The sequence below is a fragment of the Narcine bancroftii genome, chromosome 1 (genome assembly GCF_036971445.1).
Source record: "Narcine bancroftii isolate sNarBan1 chromosome 1, sNarBan1.hap1, whole genome shotgun sequence".
NCBI lineage: Eukaryota > Metazoa > Chordata > Chondrichthyes > Torpediniformes > Narcinidae > Narcine > Narcine bancroftii.
This window is the reverse complement of record NC_091469.1, coordinates 267768113-267781157: the sequence shown is the minus strand read 5'-3', so window position 1 is coordinate 267781157 and position 13045 is coordinate 267768113. Positions and strand designations below refer to the sequence as shown.

Here is a 13045-nt window from a genome sequence, read left to right as displayed (position 1 = left end):
GCTCTATCGAGAGTCTCCTGGCTGATTGCATCAGTGTGGTATGGTTGCTGCAGAGGAATGAATTGGAGATCAATCTACAGGACCATAAGAGTGGCAGAGAGGATCACTGGAGTCTCCCTTCCTCTTCCCATTCCCCCCCCCCCCCCACTCCCCCACCATCAATGTGATCTACCTGGATCAGTGAGGACCCCTTCCACCCTGCATACAGCATCTTTCAACTGCTCGCATCGGGATAGATATACAGGGGTATCAGGATAGATATACAGGGGTATCAGAGCCAGCACCACCAGGCTAAGGAACAGCTTCTTCCCACAGGCAGTGAGAATGCTGAGCACCCAAAGGAACTGTTCACATTAAACATCTGAGACTCTCATTTGGTTAAAACAATATTCATTTATTTATTATTGTTGATATAATATGTCCTGCAGATGTATTATTTTTCTGTATGTGTGTAATGTCTGGTTGGATGTCTTCATGTTTTTGCACCGAGGACCGGAGAACGCTGCATGCGGGGTAAAAGGGGTCCTCAATGATGTTTCGTTGGGTTGTACTTGTGCAATCAGATGATAATAGACTTGACTTGACTGGATGGAGGGGGGCCATTTTCCTTCAAGTGAAGGAGGCTCAGGGACGATCTTACAGAGGTTTATAAAATTATGACAGGCACAATAGGGGAGATCATCTCTTTCCCAGAGTTGGGGAACCTGAAACTTGAGAGCATAGGGAAAAGATTTAAAGGGGATCCAAGAGGCAAGTTTTTCACACAGAGGATGCTGGGTACAGTAAAATCCCTGTTATGTCGAATTCAAGTACCAGCAGCGTCAAGCAACCGGCAAAAGAAAAATTGTGGAAAATAAATGGGTAAAAAATATGGACGTTTAAAATTGGCATGCCTCACTGTTAAGTTCTCCATTCACACAGCATGCAGTTTCAAGCGACAGGGCAGTTCACTTATCCAGCATCTACCAATCCCCAAAAGTGTCTGATACCATGGGCTTTACTGTTTATGAAAGAGTTGCCAGTGGAAGTGGTAGAGGCGTATATAATTAGAATGTTTTTGGAAAAAAAAATGACAAGGAATGGCTTGTAGGGATATGGACCAAATGTAGGCAAATGAGATTAGCATAGATAAGCATCTTGGTCAGTATTGATGTGTTGGGCTGGAGGTCCTGTTTCTGTGCTGTAGAACTCAGAATGGGTTTGTGAAAAGAATTATATTTGAAGAAAAAACATGAGATTGTGGCTGTGAAAATAAAAGTAATTTTAGAAATTGCCAAGTAGGATTTTGTGTTGTTACGCTGAAGATTAGGTTAATTGAACTTTGAATAAAACTATTCTCGAAGCGACAAAACCTAAACTGAATCAGTTTCCAACATCACTGATTTCTTGCCAATTAAGATACACTTGTGCCAGCTTGATATCCATTAAGGGTGTTCCTCGCAGTGTCCATACCAGGGTACAGTACCTTGACTGAATTTTGTCCAACTTTAAGATCAAAATCACTATATTAATGTGAGACCATGAAAGGAAACCTTGCAGCTGAGCTGAGCTGAGAGGTCTGGGCTGTTGAGATACTTGGTATTTCAGAGAAAAGACATCTGGGTCAGAAAGTAGGCCTGGGGTATAATTGGTTTACTCTCAGTATGGAAGCTCTTGTCCAGATGCATCTCCCATAGCTAATACTTAGCAACCTGGAGAGATACTGGTTTCCTGCAGTCCGACAGAAATAGGGCAACTTGTCACAGGATTTCTGATCAACAGAAGCAATGCTGACCTCTGTGTTTAGAGAATTCAAAGCATTCACAACTCTCATCTCAGGCTGACCCCTGCCCTAACATTATGCCCTTTGGTTCTCAGCGCTGCAGCCAAGGGAAACTTTTTCTTGGCTCAAAGGAAATGCTCTGTGCCTGGACAAAATTAAAAGGGAATTTGGAGAGGGCACAGGGAAGAGGCACTTTGCCCTCTTGCTGTGTTTGAATGCTTCAGTGCAGGACCGCTATTCTTGCCCCCCAGAACTTAATTGTCTTATGACCTGTCTGCAAACCCATATCTACAATGTTTTTACATCTGCTGCTTTACCGGCTCCCTACTTCCTTACCACATTGTCCTCACACAGTAGTTGCCCTCTGCAGATCCATCCCAATCAATATCACTGTCAGCCCACTTATTTGAACTCGCTATTTCACTCTCACAAATTCTTCCCTTGCAAACAAAACATCCCTCCCTCCCCATCTCCTGTGGCTGAGTTAATGGTAGAAAGTTAACGTGATGTGTGACAGCTGTGTTGTATTTCTGAATGTGACCTCTCGGAATTTTTTTTTAAACTTCCGTGCATCAGTTTCCAGAATATGCAGACAGGAATAAACAGCAGAGAAAGTTCAGTTGATCCAGATTCACATCTGCAGGAACAGGAACGTATTATCACCATGTCGTATGCATTGGCATCCGAAGCTTCCCAGCGCAGTAAAATGGTAGCAGGTAAGTACTGGCCTTCTATTGTCAACTCAAAATACCAAATAATAGAATGGCACACACACGTGTGTGTATTATCTATCTATCTATCCTTCTTTCATATGCATTAACAATTAAGGAAGATTTGGAAAAGCTTTCCTATTCCTTGTTGGCGGTGAAAATAGGACGTTGAGTAATTCTTGAATGTTTTGGCACGTTTAATTGCTCATTAATGGTGAACAAGGATGAACTATAGAGGGAACCAGATTAGCTGCCTACTTCTCGGCTGATGAACGATATTAAAATCTGTTCAAAGGATTTATTTCTTTGTTACACTGAAATTGGCTTTGTGAAGTAGAAATTCAAAGCCTCATGAACAACAAAATTTGTGTGTAAAGTTGGTTATTTTATGTGAGATCTGAAACGAATTGCATCCACGGCAGTTTTGTCGGTCCATTTCGATGAGATTGAGCTGATGTATGAAAGCAGATTATTTAATTTCACAGTCAAGCTCATTTCCACCCCATCCAAAACCAGGTAAAATATATTTCCTGACAAGGATCACTTGATAGTAATTGAACATGGGAATCTTGTTTGACTCTTTTTTTTTCCTCTCATTGGAACTTCCCAGGTTAGAAATTAATTTACATCACTCACACTGATCAAGTCTAATTGCTTGAACAAGTGGTTTATTTATTATGAGAACCATTTTGGGCGTTGTTTTTATTTTGAAAGTATTTCCAATAAACAGATAGTTTTTTTTATGGCTAACAACTAAGAAACACAGCAACAGGTGTTAATTTTATCTGTGGTACTTGAAGCTTTTGCAGACTTGACTATTATCTCTACAATTAAAGATTTCAAACATTTTCTTTGTAATAACATTCACTCGTGCCTTACCAAGTACTTTAGAAAATATTTTTTAATTTTAATGGGGCAGTTGAAAATTGAAATTAAAATCTGCTATGTATTTATTTCAAAGTTATACATTTTCTAATTGTAAAATATGTTGTGGATTTTTTCATTTGATTACAAAGTTCTCTTGAGAGAGATTAGCCTCCATCTGAAATATCACACCCTCATGATATATTCTCACAGGTCTCACATTAGTTCTCCTGGCCAGTCAGTTCCACTCCATAACTGCAGTTACTTCCTGACAAAGAAAGACTTTTGTGTGCCTTGGAGGTTGCTATTGACCATGCCAATTTACGGTCTCCAGGTGGCAAGAGGTATTTGGTAAAGGTGCAGAATGTATGCATCTTGCATTTTTAGCTAGATTCGGCATCTCGGACTGAAAGCAGTGGTAGGCCAGGATCAAACTCAGAAAGACTAAAATTTGTAGTAGTGTAAATTCTGGGCACAAAATATGTCTTGGGAGCTTGGAAAATCCAAGCTCCCAATTTGGGTTAGTTGAACTGTGGTATATTTATTTATAGTATGTTCGGATTTTTAAATTTAAAAGGAGCTTGGTTGCTAATATTCCAAATGTCATTAGATATTGGGTGAGAATAAAAGTGTGGTCAAGTGTATGCTTGTATGATTGCACAGCCTGATGACAGTTCCTGGCGACATTTGAAGAATGCTGACAGCTAGTTAGTCAGAAGATTCACTTACACTGTGAGAGGTTTAATGATATGAAAGTTTTAACTTTTATTTTTATGGCTTATATGGTTTGTTTATAATTATGATGTAGATTGTGATTATTGTGGAGTGAGTACTGCATGTTATTAAAACAAGTACTAATTTGTTTCCAAATGTAGCCAGAAATTGAAAATTCTTTGGCTGAGATTGTAAAACTGTCATTGTCTTGGTCTAACTTTTGTCTTTAACAATTTTTGTCCTTGTCTCTGTGTATGATCCCTTCCAGCGCACCAGCAGGTCCATGTCCACCCATCTTCAGCACCTTCCCCTCCACACTCCCCTCTAAGCAATGGATTCCACTACACATTTGTCTAAGCAAAGTAAGAACTAACAACTTTTAACCTGATTTCATCACCTTGAACTAATATTGTCTTGATTACAATCTTAATTTTGCACATTATACAAACTTATGAATGCCTTCAATTATGTAATTTGAAGTTGATAGTTAACCAACAAGAGAAACACCAAGAATACTGACTAATTGTTTTGTATTCATGTCGTCGTCAAAAATTAATATTTTGATCAGTAATTTCAACTCTGGTAAATCTATTTTGTGGTAATGCTTCTTTGGTCTGCTTAATTTTAATTGATAAATATTGAAAATTGCAAACAGTCCCTTCTCAATATTTAATCTTTGAGGTTTCCCTTTTAATTTTTAATCTGACACTAAATGCTTCACCTCTGCTCTGTCTGCTTTGCTGAACTGTTCTCTCTCATTTCTTGCTGTGTGGCTGCTCTCCTCTTTCTTCTATTTCCCACTCCATCCCGCATATCGTTTAGAATGTCTTAAGCCACAGATCAGGAGTAGCAGAGTTGGTATGCCAGCCTTACTGAGAATTTAATAACTGAGACTTTTTAAAAATGGAGTTTTAGCATGTCTTCTGAAAGGAGCAGCGAACTGGCCACCAAAGGGGAAAAATAATCTTCTACAAATTTGTTGTGCAAGCTATTTGTTTTCCTTGTTTTATACCAGGAAAAGCCAAGTGAGGGAGCCAACCTGTTTCCAAACCTCAACCAGGTTTTTGTGGCAGACCACATCAGACCACACAAGTTATCCTTCCGAAGGAGTGTTTTTAATGTTGTAATTTTGCACCATTATTTTTAGGGAGAAGGACCGGATTATCTTTGAGTTTGATCAGCTAGCTATTGTGTCACGCAATCTCAAAGTCAACAATCCAAATCAGTTAGAATCAACATAAGATGTAAAATCTCGTAAAAATCGCTATCTACTTTCAGCCATATGAATGGAGAAGAGCTATTTACCACTAATCCACTCCTCCTACTTTTTCAACTTTGATAAATTGTATGATTCTTGCACACTTTCTTTGATTTTCACTTTTATTGTCCTGCTTTCAAGCAACTGGATTTACCTTATAATATTTATTATATTTAATTACCGTCCTATAATCTAATTACTACATTTATGCATCTTGGGCTTTCCGTATCAGTCGGCATCATTTTAACATTGATATCTTTCTCCTTGTGGTAGATGAACCAAAACTAAGCACATTGTGCACAGTGACATATTATTTCTGAAATTTTAACTTATTCTCTATCCACCTATTTTCCAAGGCAAGGTTTACACAAAATGTTTTGACAACTTTTTAAAAATATGAGTTGGAGGTTAAGAAGCCATATGTCATTAGCATATCAATGAATATAATAACACTGCCACAATGGCATTTTAAATCTGTTTTCATCATTGTGCAGTATGTTTGAACGCAACAATAATTTTGTGTTAATTGTAAAGATTGTGTCCCCCTAAAACTTCAGAAGGCACATTGGATTCTCCAGAACACCTAATCATCATAGCAGAAAATGAAATTTACTTTACCTCCAATATTAACGTTTAATTGAAACAGGTTGTATATTTAGTGCTAAGTAAAGTTGTAGTGCCATCTGGTGATTATGGAGCAAATTTCAAAAATTAATTACCGTACATGATTGTAACCAGACAAATCCTTACGTTTTAAAATACATTCAGGAGTAATACTGTGAAATCTAGATTATGATATGACTATCTCATGAAAAGGTTTCTGTTTTTGTGTGAAGGGCATTATGAACTGATATTCGGAAAATAATTTATGTGCAATTAATTTTTTTAACTGTAGAACACCACTGGTGAATATTAAAAATATTGCATGGTTTATATTCAGCAGTTGAAAGTCAAAGATAAGATGTTGCATAATTTTAAAATTCAATTTTAATGCTTTAATACTCTTGTCAATATCAAAATCAGAAGCCATAATTATATTATACAGGGATTAAATATTGTTGTTCATGAATGGAAACCAGGAAGATGCTCAGTGGTTTTCAAACTTTTTCTTTCCACTTTAAGTAATCCATATGCCATAGGTGCTCTTAAGGTGGTATTTGAGTGGAAAGAAAAAGTTTGAAAACCACTGATCTGTAATGGTGGGAATTTCTCAAAGCCTGAAGAGATTTGGCAGTTTTCCAAAGAACTAGGCTAATGGGATCAAAGGAAGATCATTTGGAGGGAAGGAGGCCATTAAGTCCACCGAGTCTCAGGTGGCTCTTTATAGGGCACCGCTCTCCATCCCATCCTCTGCATTTCTCCCATAACCTTGCAAATCATTTCCTTTCAAGTGCCAATCCAATTCAGTTTTTAAAAAAATGCACAGATAGATCACAACTGTAGCGTTTATCCTCACCTTTTTGAGTAGAATTTTGAATTTCCCCTTAAATCATTCAGTAATTGGTTCAGCTTCCCCTCATTTACTAATGTAAAACAATCATGATCTTGGTACACATTAATAAGCATCTCTCTGCTCCAAGTGAACAATACCTGCTTCTCCAATCTAACCTTATGGACAAAATGAAGGAAAACTAATGATCATTTGAAGCATTCAGAACAATGGATAGATTATTTTCAGTTTTGCCTGAATACTTTTATGAAACTTTGGGGATAGGAAGTTGGTTCAGCAGTCAGGGAGATTGTTATTTTGGGTGGAAACATTGTAATCTATAAAAGGGGAACAAGGTTGTTAGAACCTATTTTTAATGAAGCTGAAATATAGAGGTGAATAAAGAGGTGACACTTCATTCTTTCTTTTCCTAAATTAGCCAAAGCCCTGGCTGAACACTGAGAATGGAAGTACTGAACAAGGAAGAAAGTGGGACAAACCTGCAAAGCTGCTCTGATGGTAATTTGGTTAACCCGCACTAATGAACCAGAAACGGAAGGAATTTTGTCGACTTGGGTTTTTGTATGGAAACCAAGAAGGTTGTTCATGAGGAGACATTGAAACTGGGACTGGGTTGGTTATTTAATTTTGAAGCTATTTTTCTAAAATATTAAAACATATGGAGGCTATCTTGGTAGCTATAAGCACGACGGGAGTTTGGTGACTCACGAGGAAAATTAAAGTTTTACTTTGCACAACGGAGGTGTGTGCAGTAGGATTAATTTTTTAAGCATATATATTGTATTGCACTTTTAAAATTGTATATGACATGCACACGTACCACAAAAAAGCTGATTTGCTGTATTTTAGTCAGAATGAGTTGAAGCAGATTTTATGATACATGCAATTATTCAGAACAGTTTTGCAGTTTGTTAAATGTGTTTAATTTTATTAGCCTGGTTTCAGCTGCAATATTTTTTATTGTACATCAATGGAAACAACACATTCTGTAAAAGGGTCAATTCCCTAGTTCTCTCGCAATTTAAAGTGCTCGTCTATTTTTGAATCTAAAATTTAAAATGTAATATTCCTACCATTTTTGGATCAATTTTAAAATGAAGTTATTTTGTCTGAATCAAGCACTGCCGAATGAATTTCTATTGCCAAAACCAAATAGATTCTATGTAATTTCCACAGTCATTTGCAAAATATAAAGCCCAGCAGAAAGATTATTTTGAAAATGGAGTATTGAAATGATTTTGAAATCTGTGGAAAAACTTGCTGAATGTAAATATTAATAAAAAGATTCAACTAACAGTACTGTGTATCATGTTCTGAGAGGATATGATTTGGTGATTGTGCAGCATACAGTTCAACTTGCAACAAGCTGTGTAAGGGTGAGACATATAAAGATGAAGTCTTCCAGGAGAGTAAAACATTCTTTGATCTTAGCAGAGCTGGTATTTGACATTGCTTTGGCCAAAGGCATTACTTTGCCTTTGGTGCTTTTTGCTGCTGGAAAGTTTTATGCATCCAGATCACTATCAAGTAGAAATGTGTGAAAATGTCTCTGCATGAGTGTGATTGAATAGTCTCCACCTATTAGTGCTGAGGTCTGTATATAAAGAATGATTAAAAACACGCAGAAATGCTTGAGGATCTCTGCTGTTCTTGCAGAGTCCATAGGAGGTAAAGATATATTACCGATGTTCTGACTTTCGGGCTTGAACTCTTCTTCAACAAATAAACAAATAACAGGAAGGCATCAGAATAAAGACAAGACTAGCTGTGGAAGGGGTCCAAGGCAATAAAAGGTGTTAAATGGATAAGATAAAAGGAGAGGTGATAATTGATGTTTGTTCTGTAAAAGGAGACTGAGGGAACAGCGAAAATCAGTGCTGGTGGAATTGGGACGAAGTGAATGTGTGTGTGTGGTGGGGGTGAGGTTGGGGGGGGGGGGGGTGTTGGTTAACGGAAGCCAGAGAAGTTGATGTTCATGCCATCCAGTTGAACGGTGTCCAGACAGAAGATGAGGTGTTGTTCCTCCAATTTGCAGGTGGTCTCAGTCTGGCATTGCATGAGACCATGGTCAGACAAGTCAGCAAGGGATTGGGATGGGGAATTGAAATGGGTGGCATCTGGGAGATCAATGCTATTGCTCGATGAGGTGCTCAACAAAGCAATTTCCCAGTCTGCACCCAGTATCTCCAGTAGAGACCGCAACGGAAGCACCAGAGTAGATGACCCCCTGCAGATTCACAAGTGAAATATTGCTTCACTTGAAAGGACTGTTTGGGGCCCTGAATGGTGGTGAGGGAGGACGTGTGGGTGTAAGTGAAGCATCTCCTACGGTCACAGGGGTAGGTGCCAAAGGGACGATATAAAGAATGGTCACGAAGTATGAGAGTACTACTTTGCATGAATATGTTCTGCTGCTTTCAGAAAAAACAGGTAAGTGATTGTGATGGGTTGATTGTTTAGAAATACGCAGAAGGCAAGCTTCTGAGAATAATTGATGCATTAGTAAGCAATGGAAAAATTATTTCTACAAAATAATATTCTCAGCAGTTACGAGGGTGTATACTGTTTTTATTTACAGATGCTTAAAGACAATGCCTTGAAATATTAGACATCTCATTCAATATTTGGCATGCTTTCCCAACGAGAACCAACCACTAAGCAATGAACCAGGTCGGAATGCGAAACAGGTTAAAATTGACAGGGTTTTGTGCAATTTGATCATATTTTTAGTGAGGATGGAGAAGTAGCTGCCTTTCATCTGATAGGAACATTATCTAAAATGTTTGCTGCAGTAACAGAAAGCTAATTTTACAAAGCAATCCAGGGGAATTAAATCTTTCTTCCAGACTGAACATTGTGATAGATACATTATTACCCTTGAAGACAGGAGACAGTCAATAAACACTTGCCTTAACAGCAAAGCTCCATGAATTTATGGATTTTTAATTCCATTAAATTCTTCAGGGTGCAAAATTTGGAAAATAAATGTGAACATGGATTGTAATTATAGTTGCCCACATCTATCTCTCCCCCTTTCTTTCACCATCCCTTTCTCAAAGCACTGGCTATTGGACCTTTCCTAGCTTTGGACTTGATCTTTATGGCCTGTTGCAACTTTCTGGGAATCATTTGGGGAATTACCTGGAGGTGAGTTCCAGAAAAAAAAATACTGGTGATTTGCAGATGTGACATATAAAATTCTTTCATTAATAGAGGTGATTTTTCAAAAGTCCACAGAAGGAACTGATGTTTGGATTGGGTAAAGAACTGCAAGCATTGAGTGGCCAAGAGGGGCACCGAGATAACACAATGACTCTGAATCACAGAGTCAAAAAAATAAGCAATCTAGCCCATTCCAATGGAGAGCTGATAATGTGGAATAAGAATCTGATGCAAAATCATAAAAAAAGTGGGGCACTAGGCATCCTTTGCCATCAAGTTTCTTTCAACATGCAGGCTTTCCTCTCATGCAGAACTGTTGTAATGTGTGGCAACAGAACCCCTCTAGGTGGCACTAGATTAAAAATGACCGAGGAGTGAGAATTTGGTAAATCTACCTCTTTAGCATAAAATGTAAAATAATGGCCTTTAATTGTTGTCTTTTAAAACGGCTTCTGGAGTGCATTTTGCAGCACAAGCCTTGAAAAGTAATTACCTTTAGTTGAATGTTTTAATTTATTGAGTTCATGCCTGCAATGAGACAGAAAGTCAATGGAACAGAATGATCTCACAAGTTTTCACCATTTTAAAGAGAAAGAGGCATATTGAGGTTCTATGAAACCTTCAGAACCAGAATTCGAAATCTGTGATACTGTCGAATACTTACCCATCTCTTCACTTTGTGCCACCTACTCCATTTGCAGTTGGCTCAGTTCATTGATGCTGGTGGCTGGCAGTGGTGCCAAGAATGACTTGGACTCAGAACATCAATAGAATTCTTTTGTTCTTTAACAGGGTGCAGGTGCTTTTGGTAAGTCATTATTTATTATTCATTCACATCTTGCATAACAGACCCAGGTTGTGTCATACAAGTACAATTAGCCTTCTGCATCTGAAGCCAGGTAAACACGAGACTGGGAAGGCTACAGGTAGTGATTCTGGACAGATAGACCAGACCAGCAAGATCTGGCTCAGTGGACTGAATAGTTAAAAAACCATTGAAAAACATTAAAAAAAAGTGAAATTGTCTCAGTTTGTGATGAGTGTTTGCTGTGGAAGGTTTTAATTAGAATTAATTTGGAAATATTACCTATTTTACTTTTGTCTATTAAAGAGTTAACTGATTGAGTTGGGCAATAACATATTAAAGCCAAATGTAATTATTAATTGCCAATTCAGAATGAGAACATAGTTTTCTGGAGATTGAGGATAAAATTGATATTTGTTGGTAGTCTTTTTTCTTCTTTGGCTTGGCTTCGCGGACAAAGATTTATGGAGGGGGTAAAAAGTCCACGTCAGCTGCAGGCTCGTTTGTGGCTGACAAGTCCGATGCGGGACAGGCAGACACGATTGCAGCGGTTGCAAGGGAAAATTGGTTGGTTGGGGTTGGGTGTTGGGTTTTTCCTCCTTTGCCTTTTGTTCGTGAGGTGGGCTCTGCGGTCTTCTTCAAAGGAGGTTGCTGCCCGCCAAACTGTGAGGCGCCAAGATGCACGGTTTGAGGCGTTATCAGCCCACTGGCGGTGGTCAATGTGGCAGGCACCAAGAGATTTCTTTAGGCAGTCCTTGTACCTTTTCTTTGGTGCACCTCTGTCACGGTGGCCAGTGGAGAGCTGGTAGTATCAAAGCCCTAAAGCCTAATGGCCTTCGATTTTATTCTCTACTTGTTCTTTCTTTTACATTAACCAATCAGGTTAACCAATCTTGGTTAAATATTCACTTGCAATTAATAAAATCTCTACCTGTTCAAACAATGGCAATACTGAAAGCTCTTATTTGTTTTAATGTCTCATCCTCTTCAATTTGGGTATTGAATTCATGACATTAGTTTGACTCCTGTAACTTAAGTATTGAATTACCATTTATCTTCACCATTTATCCTAATCACATCAAAACAGTCCAACTGGAGACATGTAGTTTGTGCGGATTGTTGGTCCAGTACAAACATTTCAGCAGTTGTGCAGTTCTTTATTGAGTTAGTTCCAAAGGATTAATGTTGTGGTACTAAGCTATATAAAGCAGAATTCAATCCTCCTTTGGTGCTGCAACAAATGTTCAATCTTATCGTTGAAATGAGTGCCAGTTTTACAGACAGAAAGAATATCAGGCATAACATTTAGCTAATGTCTAAATGTGGCCTTCTACCAGATCCCATGGAGGAGAACAGGGCAGAGATTTTGCTATGATAATAATAATAATAAAGGACATCGGACTTGTCAGCCACCAACGAGCCTGCAGCTGACGTGGACATTTACCCCCTCCATAAATCTTCGTCCGCGAAGCCAAGCCAAAGAAGAAGAATAAAGGATATGATGATGGAATTTCAGTTGAACCCCTTTATGAAATAGATGTTCTCTCATAAATTAAATGATATCTAATTATCAATATGCATGTGCATTTTGTACATAATCTAAACAAATAATAGAGATTGTCATGTTTAAGTGAAAAAAAATACAATCAACATTGCAGGATTATACCCAAGATATAACTATGTGCTGGTGAATGCTCTATATTTTCCAAATACTTTTTGTTTTGATTATTTGTCCTGTTGATATGTATTGATTTTGGGTGTGGAATTGTATGTTATTTGTCCTTTTGAACTTTAATCAAAATTGAGAAGCAACCAAACCTCACCCTCTCTCCCAAATGATACACACTACTTCGAAGTAACATTTCAATGGTGACCAGCTGGCTGAAGTGGGACTGAAAAGGCCAGCAACTTGCACAAGGATTTTTTTTCTTCTTAGTACCCCTGTACAAAGAAAAAAGACAAAATGTACATACATCACAGTCCCTGCAATTCTGTTTGAACGGTGGTTCTGATCATCTTGAGCCCAACTGATGTGTAGTTTCTATTAAAATTTCTTAAGATGTTATCTGAGTTCAAAGCTTCTGCTTTTTAAAGGGCATTTTTAATTTGGGGCCCCATGGAGTATTATGCTGGAAAATATGGTGTTAACAAAGCCATAATGTATAGATGCATTTGCAGGGAAACTGAGAGCTGGCAGTGTTGTGTACAAGCTGTTTTTGTTTTAGTTATGTGCCCTGCCAAACAGTAGAAATGCTAAGCAATTGGGGAAAGGGTCTAAACCTTCAAAGAGTCACCACCTGCTTCCTCTTTCACATTTCAT

The 13045-nt window shown here is 38.1% G+C and overlaps 1 protein-coding gene across 8 annotated transcripts in view; it reads left to right on the top strand.

Moving 5' to 3' along the window:
• The window catches only part of plekha7b (pleckstrin homology domain containing, family A member 7b), a 370768-nt gene extending 362714 nt beyond the window's left edge, over positions 1–8054 (top strand). For 7 of the 8 annotated variants that reach the window (XM_069897806.1, XM_069897802.1, XM_069897818.1 and 4 more), the window contains 3 exons: positions 2339–2478; positions 4319–4412; positions 7177–8054. In XM_069897806.1, coding sequence (XP_069753907.1) covers positions 2339–2478; positions 4319–4407 — 229 coding nt within the window. In that variant the 3' untranslated portion in view covers positions 4408–4412; positions 7177–8054. The remainder of the gene's footprint in view (positions 1–2338; positions 2479–4318; positions 4413–7176) is intronic. The other variant, XM_069897811.1, reaches the window with a different exon arrangement.
• The last annotated feature ends 4991 nt before the right edge of the window (positions 8055–13045 follow it).